This window comes from Dasypus novemcinctus, chromosome 5 (genome assembly GCF_030445035.2).
Source record: "Dasypus novemcinctus isolate mDasNov1 chromosome 5, mDasNov1.1.hap2, whole genome shotgun sequence".
In the NCBI taxonomy this organism is placed as follows: Eukaryota; Metazoa; Chordata; class Mammalia; order Cingulata; family Dasypodidae; genus Dasypus; species Dasypus novemcinctus.
This window is the reverse complement of record NC_080677.1, coordinates 5,462,257-5,481,350: the sequence shown is the minus strand read 5'-3', so window position 1 is coordinate 5,481,350 and position 19,094 is coordinate 5,462,257. Positions and strand designations below refer to the sequence as shown.

Below are 19,094 nucleotides of genomic sequence, written 5' to 3'. Positions count from 1 at the left end.
AGCGGGGAGACCCGGTAGTCTGCCCTGCGTGCTCCTGGGCTCAGGAAGGGAGGTGCCCGGGCGCAAAGGGCCCTTGGGCGCCCTGCAGGACTTGTGCCGGGACACCTCCTCCAGGAACCTTTCGCACCTGCCGGCGCAGACAGGCCGAGGAGGAAGGCAGGATCCTAACTTCGGCAGCGAGCAGGGGGAGGGAAGCGACGAGCGTTATTCCATTGGTTGTCTGGGAAAACGCGGGGCACTTTGCGCTCGCCCGCGGAGGACCAACTTTCCCCAACCCCATCGGGCCGGCATTCGCGTCCTGGCTCCCGAGCCAGAGCCTGGCCGCCAAGGGGTCCCACTTCCAAGGAAGTGGAGCTGGGCGGGCAGCCAATGCTACCAGCAAGTGCGGAAAGTTCTTCCCCGTATCCCGAGTCCCTCGAGTCCCGCCCGCGGGGCGCGCCGGCGGGTGCCCGGCCCGTTGGCTCAAGGCGCAGGGCGGCGGGGCCCCGCAGCGCGCGCCCCCCACCCTCCCGGCGGCTCCGCACGTGCCCGCTGCCAGCCCCGCCTGGCTCGACGCCGCGTGGCGCCCGCGCGGGCCCCCAAGGGTTAAGCGCGGGGTTCCCCCCGAGCCGCGCCGAGGCTCGGCGGCCCCGGTGCGCAGCGCACACGTCCGGCCACCCGCACCCCGGCGCGGCCGCGGCGATGCTGCACTGGAATGAGGAAGTGCCCTGGCGAGGGGAGGGCCCGGGCGCCCGGGCCGGGATCGGGCTGCGCGCGGGGGCGGCGGCGGCGCGCGGAGCGGGCCCGGCGCGGGCGAGCGGGCTGCAGGCGGCGGCGGCGGCGCGAGCAGGTACGGGCCGCGCGCCCCCGCCGCCGCCCGGACTTCCCTGGGGGCTCCGGGCTCGGGGCGGGGAAGGAGGCGACGGCGGCCGAGCCCGGCGCGGCGGGGAAAGTTTGGCGGGCGCGCTCCCCGCCGGCCCTGGAGTTGCGGGCGGGACGGGCGCCGCGGCTGCGGGGCGCGAGCGGCCGCGCCCGCTCCTGGCCCCGCGCGAGCTGCCCCGCGCCGGAGCGTGTGTTCCGGCGGCGGCCGGGCGGGCTGCGAGAGAAAGTCCTGGAGGGGAAGAGGAAGTGCGGGCAGCACCGCAGCTCGCGGCGCGGGGGGCGCGGGGCGCGCGCAGGGTGCCCCGCGGGGCGCGCCCGGCGTGCGCAGGTGGCGGCCGCGCTGCCCCGGGCGGGGACGGGCCGGCGGGCGGACGGCGGCCCCGGGGCGCACGGCCCTAGGTGCGGAGCCCCGCGCCCCGCTCTGCGCGCCGGGCCGCCCGGGGCGAGTGCGCGAAAGTCCCGGTCCGAGGCGGCGCGGGGGCGGGGAGTGTGCCGGCGAAATGGGGAACAATGCGAGTGAGCAACTTCAGGAAGTCATTGTGAAAGACAGCTGGGACGAGCACCAGGGCCGGGGGCGCGGGGCACTCTGACAAGTGCCTGCGCTGCCGGCGCCCGGGGGCGGCTCCGCGCGCGGCGGCGGCGACGGCGGCGACGGCCCCTCGGTCCCCGCGAGGCGGACCCGAGCCCGGGCGCAGCGCTCGGCCGCGACGAGGCGGGCGAGCCCGGCGGGGCAGACGGAGCTCCCGCTCCAAAGTTGCCCTGCGTAACCCCGGATCAGTTTGGGCCCCCAAAGGGCGACGCAAAAATCCACGTGAGTTTTTCCACATTGCATTTCAAAAGGAAAACTTGGGGAGCCGGTGGCTTTAAAAATAATAATAATAAAGGACGGAGAAGGAAAGAGAGAAAAGACAAGGCGGAAACAGTTTTTCAGCCCTGGTTTCGCCCAGGTCCGCCCTGTCCTTTCTGAGGACGGCCAGCTCTGGGCTGTGCCAGAGCCTCCCTCGCGCTCGGCGGTGCGGGCAGGTGCGGGGCCAGGCTGGCGGGGAGAACTTCCGAGCAGACCCCGCTGTGGCCGTGGAGGGGACAGTCCAGCGCCAAGGCGACTTTAAATTGATGTAGAGCCACACATGTAGTGAGATCGGAGAACTTAGCCTCTGTAGTCCTTTCTAAAGAGAACTCTTTCTCGTTGTTTGAGGTGAGAGCGTTTGGAGTCTAAAATAATCAGATCGCGCCTTCACTTGCTTAGTGCAAACTAGGAATTAGCCTGGTTTTGAAAAGTTAAGTAGAACTTTGGTGACTGCAGTTGAGCTATCAGGTCAGGAAACCTTCTCAGGAACGCCTTCACTAATAATGGGGAAAGCTTGTCGGGGGTGATTACCTTTGAAATGAATTTTTAAAAATTTGGCAGACACTCCTGGCGATTTCTAAGGAATCTCATGTGGGTGTGATGAGATGATTTTTTCTTCTCATTTGGGGGCACCAAGTACTGCATCTAGAGACTGAAAGAGGTCGTGTTTCCGTGAGGTACGGTGGAGCCTGGCTTTCATGTAGTTTTCCATTCTCTGTGGGAGCGCGAGCCCCATTTACTGTGAATTGCAATGCCGTGTGCTCTGCTCGACGTGCCCGCTCAGTTCCCACCGTGCTACAGACAGTGTGTTTCAGCTGGTTTGAAACCCTGAGAGACAAAATGGTGTTGGAAATATCTCCTTGCTAGGCAAATAAATTTCTGTTCAAAGAGGGAGGGGAAAAGTTTATGGAGGTGGAAGATGTTGAATATGTGTAATATTTGAACTTTCATAGAAATTCAAATGATTTGAAGAATTAATTCACTTTGATTGTGAGCTGCCAAGAGAGAAACCTGCAGGAAAAGGTCTCAAGCCTCTTGAATTTATTTCTTTGTTTGAAGATGGCTTTGATGATTAGGTCAATTGTACTCATCTTTCCTATGGGATTTTAAAAAGTAACAAATTTAGGTATGAAACTGAAGGTTTATAGGAGAATGTATCAGACCTGTTTCAGTGACAAATGAGATTATTTTGGTATGTGGCTTAAAATTTAAACAGTTCCAGTAACAAACATTAGGACGGAAAGATCCTCCTGCTTATAGCGGTAGCAGATAATATGCAGAACGCTTTAAAGAAAGTACACAGTGTCGCTTTTCAGATGTAAATGATGTCACATTAAAAATCCCGTACAATTCTGGTTAGATATAATGAATCGATTTCAAATTTTCAAATGAGCCTATGTGTACGTTTCTTTTTACATAGAAGAACGTGCTCTCAGGTCTTTTGCCAAAACACACCACTGAGTTTAATGATCATATTTTCTTCCCCTTTTGTTTCACAGTGATGGTTGATGGCAGAACTTTTAGAAACTCCAGGATGCCTGTTCTTTAAATGCATCCGTATTGTAATGGAAGGGCTACAGCTTGGAAAAGTCCCTATCCTCAAAAGTTGGGGAGCAGCCTAGCAGTAATAGCCTCCCATTATGGTATTACAGGGTGAGGCCCTTAGGCTCGTAAAAAACAGCGCAGCTGTGTTAGTTTGGACCCTTTTGAGAAGTTTCTTTACAGACTCCCAAAGAGAAGGGGAACCGTGGCTGTCCTTGGAGGCATTTTCCTTGTGGAAAAATCAAGATCCTAGTGAATGCACTGGCCAAGAGGGCTAGAGCCCTGGGCTGCTGCAGGCCACTGCATCTTCTTGCTCAAGTGGGGGCTTAGCGTTGAGAACGGCAGGTCTTTGGTTTGGGAATTTTTTTTTTTTTCTTGATTTGGATTTGTGTGTTTCTGGTTAGGCTAATGTAGTAACATAGTGTTGATACAAATGTCAAAAATTTTTGAAATTTTGAAAGAAAATACACACTCTTCTCTCTCTCACACACACACCATCAACTGTCTGCTACAAGCCGTGCTCTGAAACACACCCATCCCCACCCATACGTAAATTATATGTATACATATTCTTCAAGATTGTGTGTGTATGAATAGATACCAGAAATAATCAGTTATATGCACCCACAGAGAAAGAGAGAGAGAGCACGCACACAGGCTTGAGTGAGAAAGCACGAGGGGGCAGGGTGGGAACGAGTGATCACTTCAAACAGACCTAACCCAAGAGTCAGGCCCTTTTTTTAACCTCTCCTGACACAAGATGGAGGCTCCCACTGACGGCGGTGGATTTAGGCGGGAACCGTTTTCGTGTTTGGGGTGTCTGCTCAATACTGCATGTAACGTAACTAGTGAACTAAGGGTCCCGCCAGAGTGACTCTGATCCCCTAACCTTGGGAAATCTAAAATAAATTCACTGTCACATCAGCACTGGCTTTTGCTGCCTTATTCGAAAGGAGAGTCATGCAAGTGGGTCCAGCTCCCAGAAAGGAAGGCCCCCCGGTTTTCTGGTAGCCCTTGTGCTCTGCTGCCCCTGTCTCTGAGACTGCCAAGTGCTCGGGGGCCTTTTGCCCTGATTCCAGGGAAGTCAGATGCTGCACTGCTCACCCCACTCTTACCACCACTTCCTGCCAGTGGCCCTGCGTGTATGTATGTGGACACCTCAGAGGTCATTTTATGCCATACACGTGTTGTTTAACGATTCCATTTCATAGGGGGAAAATGCAGGGTGTGAAAGCGACAAGTGACCCTTCCTTTAAGGTTTTCAAATAACACCCAAAAAGGCACATTACAGCTTTGATCTAGTCTTAGAAACGTTGAATTTCCGAGTATCAGCCATTCCCCACACACACTCAAGTGCATTTAAAATTCAGATAAGAGGCGAGATAGCAACAGGGTTTTGTCCCGGGCTCAGGCCACCCCAACTCAAGCTGTGGCGACAGCAGCAAAGCTGTTTTTAATGTGGCAGGGACTCAGACTGGTTTCTTCCTAGAGACCTATGGTTTTGTTATATTTCTTTGCAATTTAATAGTTACCTCTCACGACAGCTCATCTTTCTACATCTCTTGCAGTGTCTCTCCATGGCTCTGGAGTTTCACTGCCTTTGCTTTACTTTAAAGCTTTTGACGTCATTTTTCAAACGTTCAGTGGTATTCTAGAAGAGATTTTTAAAGACAGCCCGAAATGTTGACAGTGCAGGGCTGCATAGTACAAGGGACCCACAATGGCAAACGAAAGAAACGTGGCAGAAATTCCCGAGTGGAGCAGCAGGGCCCGCCTCTGCTTCCGTGGTTCTGCAGCGGTGGTTCCTCCTCACAAGCGCGGGAGGGCAAGGAACAGAGACCCGGTCTACAGGCGACTGTCACATCGCTTCCATCGTCTTTTGTTTCCCTTCTCATATTTTCCGGTGACAAATAGGTGGCTTCCAAAGGTGCCTTCAGACAACCACCTGCTGAGGAACTGTTGGCAGTGGTGAAACCCCAGAGCCCCAGGTGTGGGAGTCACTCTGCTTCCCCATCACAGGCCTGGCCTCGCTGCCTTTCCCCCTTGGCCATGTCTGACTCGGGGGAACTCACAATTCCTGTTGAGTCAAAGGGTGCACGCTTCTGCCGCCAGCCCGCCACCCCAGGCGTCCAGTTACGTTCTGAACTCCTTCTGGCCGAGCAGGAAGCACAGCCTCCTCTCCTGCCGGCGTCTTCCTGAGAGAAAACCCATCTTCCCTCCGTGTTTGCATATGTGGCCAATGGTTCCACCTTGCTCTGCAGGGTGGAGGGTGGAGGCAGCTGTGGAACCTCTGAGGAGGAGGAAGTGGGAGGCCCCGCCAGCCCAGGAAGCAGACTCCCTTCCCAGATGGGCTGAGGCAGAGGGGACGCCGGGTGGCACTGGGTGCGAGGCCCGGCCCTGGAGCTCTGGATCTGGGAGGGAGTCGCAGCTCTCCGGTGGCCCCTGGGAGGCACAGGTGCATTGGTGAGTGCCACCCCGTCCTGGGCTTGCCCGGCTCACGGGAGCCAGCGCTTCCCTCCCCTCTGCATCTCCGCAGGTCCGTCCACAGGCGCAGCTTGCACCCAGCCCCTTAGCGCGCTCCTCCCCGGCAGGAGGGCAGGGGCCCTGGCGGGCGGCTGTCTCGGGGTGATGGAGAGCGCCGTTCTGCTCCATTTTCATGCTCTGCCTCCGGGTTGGCCCCATGCTCCACCCCTGCTCGCTCGTGGCACGGGGCCACAGGCTAACAAATGGCTAAAAGCGGCCCTCATTAGTGGAAAAGGGCTTTCTCCCTATCTTCTCACTCAAGTGTGCACTGACTCATTTTTCTTCAGCAATCAGCTCACTGCTACAGGAAATCTGACTCTTCCCGCCATTCCTTCTCCCCCAAAGCTAACGTTTCTTGGACGTAGAATTGGAGCAGAGCTTCTGGGATGAAAGGACAGAGTATGTGGAACAGGACAAAAGGACTTAGTGTTGGCTTCTTTCTTTCTTTCTTTCTTTCTTTCTTTCTTTCTTTCTTTCTTTCTTTCTTTCTTTCTTTCTTTCTTTCTTTCTGTCTTTCTTTCTGTCTTTCTGTCTTTCTTTCTGTCTTTCTTTCTGTCTTTTTCTTTCTTTCCCTTTCTTTTTCTTTTCTTCTGCCATGTGTGAGCGTGTTTTTTTTCACACTTAAAACCAACAAAGAATAGCTTGGAGTGCTTGTAAATGGCTTTACACATTTTGAAAGAGATTTCTGTTCCATGTTTGAGAGCACACACTAAAAGCTACATGTTAAAGCATTTTCTGTTCATGTGAAACTGTTTAGAAGTGATTTTCAGTAGAGTCCTTTCCTAAAGCTAGGAATTTCACGATGAGTGTTGATTTTTCTGTTTAGTTTTTTTTTTTTTTTTTTTTTTTGGTAGATTTTTGTTGTTAAATCAGATTGTTCTCACTGGCACATGGAGCAAATAAAATCTGACAGTACCTCATAAGATAGCTCTGTAGACCTAATGGGAAAAAAATGTTTAATTTAGAATCTTTAGGAGAAATGAAAATGAGGAATTGATCTTTTACAAACTTACTTCTAAGGCACTCTAAAATTTCCTCCAGGGCTTTTAATGGAAACTAGAGAGAGATAGCAAACCTCCTAGTGCGAGCCCCACTTTCAGCCTGAAAAAGTGACCTTTTCCTCCTTATTTGTGCTGACTTTTGTGTAGGGCGAAAATGAAAATGAAATTTAAAAAGATTTCAAGTAGAAGCATATTGATAAAATTCTATGTTCTACTTCCTTACATTAAAATCATACAGGCATTTATCTCCAGTCATTAAAGATAAGGAAACTAATTTCCATAAAAAACAAAATTGATTGGACAGCTCGAATTCTTTTCTACACGTGTTTTCCTGATTTAGTATAAAGTTGTAGAAATCTACCTGAATTTAAGGAATTTTTGCCTTAAGTGCAGACAAGACTTTTGTTAAAAAATAAGTGATTTGCTAAAATAAACTTGAGGTAAAAATTGAAAGTAAGTCATTTAAAATCATTTAATTCCTACAGAGTGGTCTGGCTATAGCGTTTAAAATTTCTCCCCATGTTTTGCTCTCTGGTGGATGTGTGCATTTTCTGGCACATTATAAATAAAGACAGGCCAGATTTTTGCAGCCATAAAAATGAGGAAGTTCTGAGTTTCTGTGAGGTTCTACCAGATGGAACCCTCCCACCCCCCGCTTCCATAAAGAAAGTGTAGGCTGGAAGTTGGTTGTGGAATCTTTTCTACTGGACCCTGGTTGGGCCCCATGTCCCCATTTCGCGGGGGCCATGTTACGTGTTACATGCTGTCGGGGCTGAAGATCCCTAGGAGGTCTCTCTCGATATCACAGACTCCACTAGAAATCCAGGACTGTTCTGGCTAATTTGATCCAACTGCAAAGCCAGTTTGGGATATTAAGTATCTTCTTTTCTGTAACTTTTGGGTTTACTGCCCATAGCAATCTTTGTTGCCAAGTAATTGACACATTTATTCTTTCCTTTATCCTTCTTAGACACAACCTAATTTGACTTCCCGCTGATCCACGGGAAGTGGGGGTGAGCAAGGTGACCTTCCCAAATGCTCAAGCTATTAAGAAGCAGAGCTGTGACTTAGGGAGCCTAAGTTCTGAACCCACGTGCTATATACAGTGAATGTTGTTTGAAGGTGTGAACATTGATTAAATTCTGTCATTTTAATTGAAAATGTTACCTCGTTTCCATTGGTTATAGTTGATAATCGTGTGGATGTGTAAATAGAACTGATCTCCGAATTTGAGCCCTTAGGAAGAATTTCTGATTAGCCCAGCAACCTTGTGGCTACCTTACCTTGCAGGTTGTCCACACTTCTTCCTCTCTAGAGCTAAGGCTAAATTCCTCTTGTGTAAATTGGCCTCTTCTATTGCAAGAAATAAGACATAAGTAGATATCTGTGTAATGATGAATCCCATTCATTAGCTTTAGAACATATTTTCTCTGTGTTTCTCTCTAGACTTGTATGCCTTTTTCTACCACCAGCTAATGGGTGGAGACTGTATCTAAATAAAATATAAAAAGCTTATAGTACATAGGATAGTGTTAGTGGACATATCATTGAATTCTTTGCAGTAATTTTTGAATACATGGGCATGTAAGGGTTTGTAAAGAATGGATGTTCTTGTGAAGGTTTGCATAACTCTACCTCCTTAGATCCAAATAAAATATGGTTCTCCATAAAGAAACTCACACAGCCCTTCTTTTAATACAAGCCAAATGATGTTGGAGAAATGATATTGGAGTAGACAAGTAACTTTTTCTACAGTTTAATTTTGTGTTTTGAAACATCTACATGAAATTTTCTATTTGTTGAGATAACTTCACTGCTGAGAAGGTAAAATAATCTACTGTATCCATTGCAACAGATTTGCCTCGCTGAGTAAAAAAACTTCATTAATACCATAAACTATGTATTTCTCTCTTGGGAAAATGAAAAAAAAAAATCTTTGAAAATAATTGGAACATAAAAATTATCTCTCGGCTCCTCCATCTCTTCACTTTATAATGCTCTGTAATGGGACATCCGTACTTTGGGAAGCATCTGGGTAAATCATTGTTTGGAGGAAGTCTCGGTATATGTTTTTTAAGATCTAGGTCTCATGTTTGTTGCACCTTTAGTTCCAGCCATGCGTGAAGCTCTTCTAAAATCGGTAAGAGGGCAGAAAAGGCTGATTCTAAACTTAGATCTTTCACCCGTTATGAAGTGTAAAAAGCGCCATTTATATTTGAGGAAGTTACTTAGGAAGTGGCCTGTGTTGACTGACGGTCAAAATCAGGAAAAGTCCTATAAAAGCATATGTAAATCTTGAGCTTGTGTGTGATTCTCTCCACGGTTGCTCAATAAGGGCTAGTTACCATTCACGAGGCAATGGGAGGGTAGTTGAGATCTAACTAGGACCCCTGACCTCCTCAGATGGGAAGAGCGTCACTTTTGAGATCAAGAGTGGACCCAACACAGTTGGCTCGTCACTGCAGGACACTCGCGGGTCACCGGGTACCCACTCTGGATTCTGTTGCCAAAGCAAATTTGTGAACGCAGAGAACTATCTACAGCTCTATTTCCCTTAGTTTCTCAAATTTCTAGTACAATATCTAACATCTCTTTTAGACCTCACTTGGAGACAGGTGGCATTTAAAAATATTCAAAAATATTCGTTCTTGTTCTTCCTTCTATATTAAATGCTTCTTTCCTAAGAACGTTCAAAAACATTTTTAAAAGGTTTCCTCAGTTCCCCCTGACCCTTCCTCTTTTGCATATCAGTTCCTGCCCATAGATAAAGTGGGAGGACAGGGTTGCACATCTGAGCTAGTTTGTCCTCAACAAGAAGGTTCATGGTGGAGCAAACCAGCAGAATTGCCTGTGGCTCGGTTAAATATGTGCGTGCATGCAGGCGGGTGGAAGTGGGGGAGAGCCAAATTGGATTCCTTGCTTTCCTGTTTAAAGCTTGTTTTTCATTGTTATTTGCACCAGCAGTACTCTGTGGAATAATCATGAAAATGTGTAGATTGGCAGCTAATTTTTGAAAAATGAAAAGAAGCAGAAATGAAATAGGAGTGCTCAGAAGTTTCTGTGTGCTCCCAACCTGTTTGTCAAATTGTTGCGAAAACCTATAAGGTGCTCTTGATGAGACACAAAGACCATGCATATTGCCTCAGCTTTCCCTTTGAACGTGTCTTTTTGTTTAAGCTACACGGTAATTCACAGTGATATGATAGATTTGCAAAAATAAAATCTACCAGTCCAAAGATGAAAGGACTTGTCAAGTGGCAGGAATAATAGGTTTTCTCAAAGAAGCCTGTGACCTAGGGCATTTTAAATAGATTATAGGCTTGCCTGATGCACCCCCCCCCCATGTACCCACCCCCTTCCAAATAGGTATCATTGAATACATAAGGAAATAACCCTTTGGCCTACCAGACAGGGAAAAAGTCGGAAGCGTAGCATTGACGAATAATCAGAATTTCATATTATAGCAGTTCTCTGTTGTTCACCTCTATTGCAGGGTAACACAAGAACACACTTATTTTTTGGTACAATGTAGCTCATATCCATTCCTTGTCCATCATGCATTAGCCCTGAGTACTTGATGCACTTGGCCTTGAAGGCAGGAGTGTGGTTCAGTGAAAAAGGGATCCCCTTTGCCCTGGGTTCAGATCTTCGTTCTGCTGCTTATTAGAAAGATGTACATGACATCGGGCCAGTTGCTTCCTGTTTAGCCTCAGTTTTCTCAACTGTGAAATGGAAACACTCATTCCAGTCTTTCAGGGTTATTGTGAAGATTAAAGACCTACCTTGGGCATACAGGTGTGGAATGCTAGCTCTATAGTGGACGCTGCGCTGGAGCTCAAGTAAATTGGCAGGAAGACAGACAGACTTCACCGCCTGCCGGTAAAATGCCAGGCTCAAGGTCTGCTTGTAAAATGCCAGGCACGCCTTAGGTCACTTAAATAATTCTAGCTGGTACTATCATCCTTTCCTTCCCCACATTTTCCTGACATTAGGAAGTGTCACTGGACAGAAAACTGGCAGGTGAAAAATCTTTGCTTAAAAATGAAATAAATAAATAAAAATAAGTAAGTGTAAGAAAGACGTTTAAACCTCATAAAACTAATTATAAAAAAATAAAAGCTTGTACAAGGACTCTCTGTTCTCAAAGAACCTGTCCATTCTGGGTGGCCCTGAGTAGTTTGCTCCTGCGAGTTTGGCAGGTTACATCCTTAGCAGTCCTTTCATAGCATTCATTTGGGTAGCTGGAAAAGGAATAAACTGTGGTTCCTGAAGGGCTCTGGCTTTTGGTTTTCGCTTCTGTTCATCCTTACCATTTTTTTTCAGACAACTAGGCTGCATTACTGCAAGGTCCCCGTATTTCAGAGAAAGCACTGCCGAGAGGAGTGTTTGTGGCAGGGCAAAAAGGAGACAGGAGGCTGAGGAAGCTGCGGGAGGCTCTGGGCACGGCCTCCCGGAGCCCTCCCAGCCTTCCTGGGGCCCCTCGCAGGCTGTGCTTGGCGCGTGCCCATCTGTTCTCTGAGCTGCGCACTGACTCATTGGAAAACGAGGGCACCCCGCAGGAAGGGCCGCCAGCATGCCTCTCCTGGAAGCAGCACCTGCCCAGGGCTGTTGGGCGATTCTCCCCGGGGCACGGTCAGGGTCCAATCCCTCCTCAGAGGAAAGAAAGGCAAGGCCAGGGGGTGTGTCAGACACTTCTCACTGTCCCCAGTCAGAGCTCCGAGGGGTCAGCTAGAAGGCAGGAGAGGCAAGCACTCCGTTTCCCAGGCACAGTCTCTGTTGAGTCAGACGCGAGCCTGTGTGCTCTGCTCCTTTCCTTCACGTCTCTTGCTTGATATTCAGCATTCCCCTTTCTCAAAAGTTATTGATATGCCAAGTCTACCGCAGTAACTCTGGGGAGTCCTGCCTGACGGTGTGTGATCGGGAGGATAGGAACGAGAAAAGGATAGAGAGGGCGAATGATTGAGAGCTTGCAGTGACCAGAAGAAGAAGACAGAGCATCAGAACTTCTGCATCAGTGACCAGTCCTGAGTAGAAGAGGGCCAGTGCAGGGCTAGCTCCCCCACACTTCTGGAGCGAGAGCCATTGACAGCCTCTGTCACGCTGACCTTCATTTATCTCTGCATCTATTTCCCCTTGTGCAAGATTCAGAACTGCTTGCTCCAAAGAAACAATAAAAGCATTCATGTTTGTAAGAACTGCTCAGATGAAAGTGTCTTTACTGATACTGGTGTGTTTTCTACTCTGGAAATGTTTAGCTCGTGCCTGAAATTCTTTGGGTTTCCCACACAAAGTAGAAAATCACGGTGTGTGTCTGTGAAATGATTTTCTTTAGGGCATTTCCCTTTCTGACCTAGTGATCTTGGTCTTCATTTTGGTTAATGGTGTGCAAAAACATGTCATTAATTAGCTTTTGGGGCCAACTCATCTAGCCGATTGTAAGCTCCTTTGTAAATAATTCCAGCCTTGCCAAGCATAAATTCCATCTTCTCCTTAATACTGCACTGCTTCACTAAGAAGGACTTAGTAAGTGCTTTCTAAAAATAAATAAAGAACCTGGGTCTTAGATATATTAACAAGGGGGTGGGATGGTATTTAATTGCCCTTTCCAGATACTTCAGGGCTGCCCTTTATCCGCTCCTATCTTGAAAGGGGCTAAATTTCCTTTCCCTTAAACGCAGTTTCCCATCTTTTGATTATTCCTTTAGTCTTCACCTCAAAGCAAAGTCACTTTTACCAAAAAGTCACTGCTTTTTCGTTCCAAGAGATGTCAATAGTTAGTTTCTTTCTGTGATGTCACACAGGACTGGCTGCATAATTTGTGGGGCCTGGTGCAGAATGGAAATGTGGGGTCCCTTGATCAAAAGTGACTAAGAATTTCAAAATGGTGACATCCAAACGGCAGGCCGAGAGGGGGATCCCCCGTAAGCAGAGGGCCCTGTGTGATGAAGCCGCCCCTTACGGCCAAGTAGGGTTGGTTGAGAGTGTGCAGGAAAATGTCACTGATTATGTAGCAAAGCTTCATGGTAGTGGAAATTTGGTAGTGCCGTGAGGGAGGTTGGTTTTAGAACATCTAATGAGCACTGGATACCGGCCTTTGTTTACACAAATCCAGTGTCTGTAGCTCCACGTGTTTGGCTCCATAACACGCCCTGCTGTACTGAGCACGCAAAGATTGTTGCTGAGGAAAGACTTGTTCCAGGAAGAGTGGTCTCTGTGCACATGCTCTGCTGTGTCTCGCCAAAGCTCCGGGAGACACGTGCATTTGCCAGATGACTGCTCTAAGTCAGGGGTTTCCCACACACCAAGGCCTCATCTGGGGCTTGGCCGTGATGGGGCGATCATTCGAATTTTCTTTGTTGATGCCTTCTCACCTCTCACTGCTTTAAGCTCCACAGGATGCTGGAAGGGTCTTTTCTGTAGTGCTTAAGTGGGGGAGCCATCAGCTAGCCCTTAGGAAACAATTTTTTTTTTCCTTTGAGTTGGAAATAACTTGGGTATAACACAATAGGGGATTGGTTAACTAAATTCTTATAATTGAGTGGTGCAGAGCCGTTAAAATGATGGCATTGATGCATATTTGTGAAATAAGATGATACTTGTTATAGTAAATGAAGAAGTATTTTAAAACTAAATATTTGGAAGACAACTATTTTAGTAAGAAGGTATGTTTATATATAAATGTATGTACGTGCACATATATAAATATACAAACAGACAAAAAATTTAGTAGTTCTAAGCAGTAGAAATGATGGGCGTTTTTTTTTTTTGCCTTTATAATTTTTTTTTTTTTAGTTTTAAAAAATTACTAGCATGTGCTAAAAAAGTTTAAAGTTCACATTTCAAAATTTTTGCTGTGGAGTGGTATTTGTTGCAACCAGATCTGAGTTCTAGTATGCTTCAACAAGCAATAGAAAAACATTTTAGAATTGGTGAGATACCCCAACAAAATTGTGTCGCCACCTTCAGAAGACTAAAGACCTACACTCTTAATTCTCATATTAATGTTGCACGGTGATTCTAAACCAAGATTTTTCTCAGTGGGGTTTGTCTGGTTCCCTTATAATTATTTTGACAATTTAAGAAAGATCATAGATTTTTGCTTTTTTTAATTTGTTGGCAGGAAAGGTAGAGAAGGCTTTGGGTGTGCTGCTGTGTGGTAACCCGCCTGGTTTGTGTCTGTCCCTGAGGCTAGCTTGTCTGGCATCTGTGTGTTCATGGGCCCCTGTCTGAGGACGAAGGCTCTGGGGCCATGGAATCGTCTTCTGTCCCGCAGTCAGACTGCACCTTGGGAACACTCCAGCCTGGAGAATTCCTGTCACAACCCAGACCCATTAAGCGGCTTTTAGAAAGTGATGAAAACTTTTCCCCATCCAGTAAAAGGGACCAGTGTTCTCTGTGCTTAACACTGATGTTACTGGAATCGAAAAGAGATCTGTATTCCATATGCCCTATAAAAGAGACTTTTCCAAAAAATGCCCCTGCCTGCACAGGGTTTTCCGTCTCCTTGGAGAACTGTGGTCTCCTGAGTCCTCCGTCAGTTTCCAGGACTCTGCTGGAAAGCAGGCCTCAGGGTTCAGAGCCACAAATCTGAACGAAAGAGACGGAGATGCCCTTCCCCCACCCCAAAAGTGACCTGGTTTAGAGCCAACGGCCTCGGCACGCTGGTTGGCGGGTCTCCCTTCGGAAGGTTATCTAGGCTGCTAACAGAGCAGAAATGAGCAGATTCTACTGAGGTCGCCTTCTGCTGGCCTCAGGTTATCACCCACGGAGCAAGCTGGTGTCCCCTCCTGTGGGCATCGGAACCCTGGGAGCTGCACGCCAGGACCCCGAGTGCACGCCCCCCAACCCCCCTTTGTCTCTGCCTAGGAACCCTCAGGGCAGCTCCCTGGCGCTGGTGGTAGTTCGCGCTGCACTCCGTGGAACATTCACCGTTGCAACGGAGGCAGCATCTTTCCAGTTGCTTCCTTGCTTTTTTTTTTTCAACCCAATCTGGGGAGCCAGCCATCTGCCAGCAAAACAGGAAGGTCTGGGCCCCTCTCCTCTCCTGGGTCTGTTTCGCTGTTGTAGTGAGCTTCACTTCTCCCTGCCTAAGAGGGCTGGGGAAGTCTGCGGCAGGGCCCCCAAAGAGTGAGGGACAAAGGCGGGGAGCACGGGCGCTGCCCATCTGCCAGGCTGGCGGGATATTCATTATTGACGACGTGGCGAGGTGGCTGCTCAGATATGCAGCCCTGCCTGGGTAAATGAGACATTCTTCAGCAAATTGCTTCGTTTTTTGATTGCTGATTGTACGCGTGTCACCAAGCTGACTCAAGGTTCATCGATGCATGCTCAGTAAATTAGAAAGAACATAACTATGGATCAGCCAAGAGAATGAATTCTGTGCCTACAATGACCCAGGGCCATTTAATTTTCTGCTTAATTTTGTTGCAGTCAGTTTGCATTTTGGGTTATTATGCAGTAGGAAATTAACAATAAATAACAAATTTGGTCCTCCTGTGCTTGTAATGATATTTTTTTATAAATCTTTGTAATGCTGTTTTTAAAAGGATCAAGGTCTGTGCCAGTCTGATACTCCAGCAAGTATGTGAGGAGGAAAAGGCATTTTTTTCTGGCTAGATAACGTTGTTGTTCGGTAGCATAGGGTTTCTTTATCTCGCTCTCTCTTTCATACCTTATTAGTATTTTGCTCTAAACTCACCTCCCTTCCTCTCTTTCTCAGATAATCTGAGGACAATGGAAGCTGATGAGAGTCAAGACCTGTCCCAAGTTTCAGGTGAGACCCTGACGAGATACCTCTGAGGAGGAGTCCCTGAGACCTGCTCCACTGGGTGCCAGAGCTGCCCGAGCTTGTTCAGCTCCTGGGAGAGGAAGAGGGCCTGTTCTGCAAGACAAAAGACCAAGATGGCCTCTGTACCCATGCTGAACCTCAACTCCTAAAAGCAATCCCAGTTTGAGAACCTTAGTGGAAGATAAAATGAACTCTACTCTTAAATCACATAGAGACTTGGAAAAGATTAAATATGTATTTGTCCTTTGAGGAAAGTGGTAGATTGATCTGCCCTAGGCCCCACACACACGCCAACGGCAGCCTTCCTAAGAGAGAAGGTAGCTGGGTAAACAGCTGTTGGGCACAATTAAAGATATTTGTTAAATATAGAAACAACATCTCTCCCCTTTACTATATATGCTTTTTCAAGCCCTCTTAGAACTCTTATCATCATAGGAGATCCAGGAAGTGGAGAAGTAAGTAATGAAAGATGATGGGTAGATTACAGACTGTCCCATTAGGAAACTCTGGGGGGGGGGGGGGGGTGAATCACCAGCAAGTGTAGCAAAATTTCCAAAGTACACATATCCGTAGGCAAAACATGTCCATCACCTTCAAACTAGCCTTGTACACAGACTTGTCAGCAGCAGTGGCTTCTGTGAGCTTTGGGGTTTTCAGAATTTTCTGTTTTAGAGCTTCTCAGACATAGTCAATCCCAGAAGCTTGACCTCTATGGGACAGTGATCTGTCCATGACATTTTGCCTTTTCTGGATCCCCTCCACCCCCGTTGTTTCAAAGTTATTTAATTTTGTATTTTGGTCTAAGGCTACCATTATGACAGAGACTTGGACCAGGAGGGCGGTTCCCACCACACTCTAGGGCTATTCTCTTGAGAATGTGCAAGAGAGGATACCCGAGTATAGATTTGCTGCACATCGCAGATAACTCCCTCCTTCACTATTTAAGCTGCTCCTTTTACTTACGAAGTTTTGGACTTAAATTCTCCAGGATGCAAAAAACAGGCAAAAGCTAGCTTTGGAAAATGGGACAATTCACAAAATTGGTCAGCAAGTTTGGCATTAGCTATAGACTAAAAATACATATGTGTACAGTCTAGCAACACTGCTTTAAACCATTTACTTTAGAGATATATGCTCACAGGACACAGCATTTAAATGGATGCTCATTGCGGCATTATTATCAATCTTAGAAAACTATGGAACACCCATGCACTTGTTCATATGGCTCTTAAAAATGAGGAAAGTGTGAACATACTAGTATGGAAAGATGTCCAAGATATATATTAAAGTGAGATAAGCATGTTTTCAGAATGGTATGCAGAGAAGGATCCTTTTCTTAAAACAAAACTAAACAAAATATTTGCCCCTCTCCCCACATACACACACATTGTTTATACACTTGCATATGCATTTAGTAAACTCCTGATGTGGTATTTATTAAGGGGAGATTGATGGTGGAAGGAGGGGTGGATTAAGGGGGAGAGGAAAACTCTTCTGTTTTGCCTTCTCCCATACAATATTATTATTTTTTTATTAAGTGCAATATTTTGTTTTTTAAAACTAAAGGAAATTAGTTAATTGGGGGAGAATAAGGTCTGGCCCTATGAAGCTTTTCATGTGGGCTCCTCTAGAGAAGCTCAGGAGAAGTGGCTCTGGTGAAGGTGAATGGGTGAACCTGCATTGAAGATTGATGGTTCCCACTCATGGAAGAGGAGCTCATTCATGGGACCTGCCCAGTGAGTCTAGAATTGTCAAAATATATATATATATGCTAAAAAATTCCAAGGCCATTCGTTGTTTCTGCTCTTTTGCCGTCCCCTTGTTGCTTTGACAATGGACACCTTTGAAAGTGATATTTCGTGGGATGCATCTGCAGGGAATGAGAACACTTACTTTGACCAATACTGGGTCTACCCTTTAAGGTCCTCAAAGGAAAACAGATTACTTTAGCCTAGGTAGCCATCGCTAGGAGGTTTTCAGTTTGAAGAACAGAAGGTCAAAGTTCCTTCTCATGTATTGGTACAGAAATAACACATGCCTCATTTTCCTCTGATTGTTTTCTTGCCCCCACTGAGGTTTTACTAAATACTGGATTTAGCTGTGGCTGTTTTAAAGGAAAGGGTAGCTGGGGTTGGGGGCAAGAATGGCAGGAGGCCTTGTTACACAAGACTTCCTGATAAAGGAAACTTGTTTTTGGTTTAAAAGATTTAAGGTTTGTCCTGAACTTTATTTTGTATACACTGAGCAAAACATTAATACCACTGTAGATGTTAAACTTTGAGCCTTCTAAACCGTGATAAGAGCAGTTAAAGACTTGTGCCATTTTTAACAGAGGAAAGAATTGAATACTTTTCCTACTTGTTGGAATTGGATTGCTGCTTCTCCAATTAATATCAACCATCACATCCCTTTTGTTTTTTTCATTTCAAAAATTAACAGGTAGATATGGCATAAGGACGTACTACTGCTAGCCATGAGTAGTTGAAGTTTTTGGTATGAAATCTATGTAATGTGTTACTTACTCATTCTCATTTCCCATACAGTTATGCAGTGTTGTTACATTTTGTCCACAGGAAGAAAGAAAAAAGACTTTTCTAAGCTGATCATATGAAATTGCCATTTTTGTAGGCAAAGAATGTTCAAAGATGGGCAATTCATATGGTCCAACCCATTATAAGCTGAGTATTTGATAAACAGAAGTACTTAACAACTGACCTTTTTCAAACTACCTGCCTGCTTCTTCCCTGGAATTTGTCCTAAATCGTGGACTGTACCCTGGTTTTCAGGGCCTTGCACATAGTAGACACTCAATGAATGTTTCCTGACATGAATTCAACTGTGTTGGTAAAAATGATTAAATAGACAAGGAGGGGAATATATCTAAAAGCAAGCTATACCTCCAGTTAGAGCACACTCATAATTCTTTGGGCAAGGTTCCTTTCCTGTCTTTCTTTCTTGGCAGTCTTGAGAAATATTGTTTGTACACATGCATAATTTTTTTCTGTTTTTTAATTTTGCTTTGGTTTCTAAAAGGAAGCATCAGCCTGTGGAAGTAGAAGGCAGAGCAAATTGGAGCTGGTGAGATCTGGTATCATTGTCCATCTCTGTCCCTAACTAAGGTGACCTAGATGAGTTTCTTTGCTCTATGGACCACTCTAGTATCATCTGTAAAGTAAGGGACTTGAACCAGCTGATTTTTAAGTTTCCACTGGATCCTAATGGCCCTAAATATATATTTGATATTTTCTAAATGGTGTTTATAAAGTGTTTGTGGCAACATGTAAATAAGAAGTTTATCTCCTAGATCTATTTAGTCTGCTTAGGGAAATAGGAATCACTTATACTGGGCTATCAATGGAAATGTTAATTACAGTAAAAAACATGGATCTGCTGCTTTGTAATTTATCAGATACTGTCCTAAGCACCTTTCTCATTTCAACCCTACAAGAACCCAGTGAAAAGCATGCAGCTATTATCTCCAGGTTATAGCATGCTGAGCCTCAGAGAATTTAGGTAACTGATCAGAAGTTCC

The 19,094-nt window shown here is 46.6% G+C and overlaps 1 protein-coding gene across 21 annotated transcripts in view; it reads left to right on the top strand.

Annotated features, from left to right (window-relative positions):
• The first annotated feature begins 767 nt into the window (after positions 1–767).
• Positions 768–19,094, top strand: part of IKZF1 (IKAROS family zinc finger 1) — a 96,376-nt gene continuing 78,049 nt past the window's right edge. For 8 of the 21 annotated variants that reach the window (XM_058296650.1, XM_058296648.1, XM_058296646.1 and 5 more), the window contains exons 1-2: positions 776–829; positions 15,494–15,547. In XM_058296650.1, coding sequence (XP_058152633.1) covers positions 15,508–15,547 — 40 coding nt within the window. In that variant the 5' untranslated portion in view covers positions 776–829; positions 15,494–15,507. Of the gene's footprint in view, positions 830–1,493; positions 1,673–5,574; positions 5,714–15,493; positions 15,548–19,094 lie in introns of those variants that run through there. The other 13 variants (XM_071215046.1, XM_058296647.2, XM_058296639.2 and 10 more) reach the window with 12 other exon arrangements.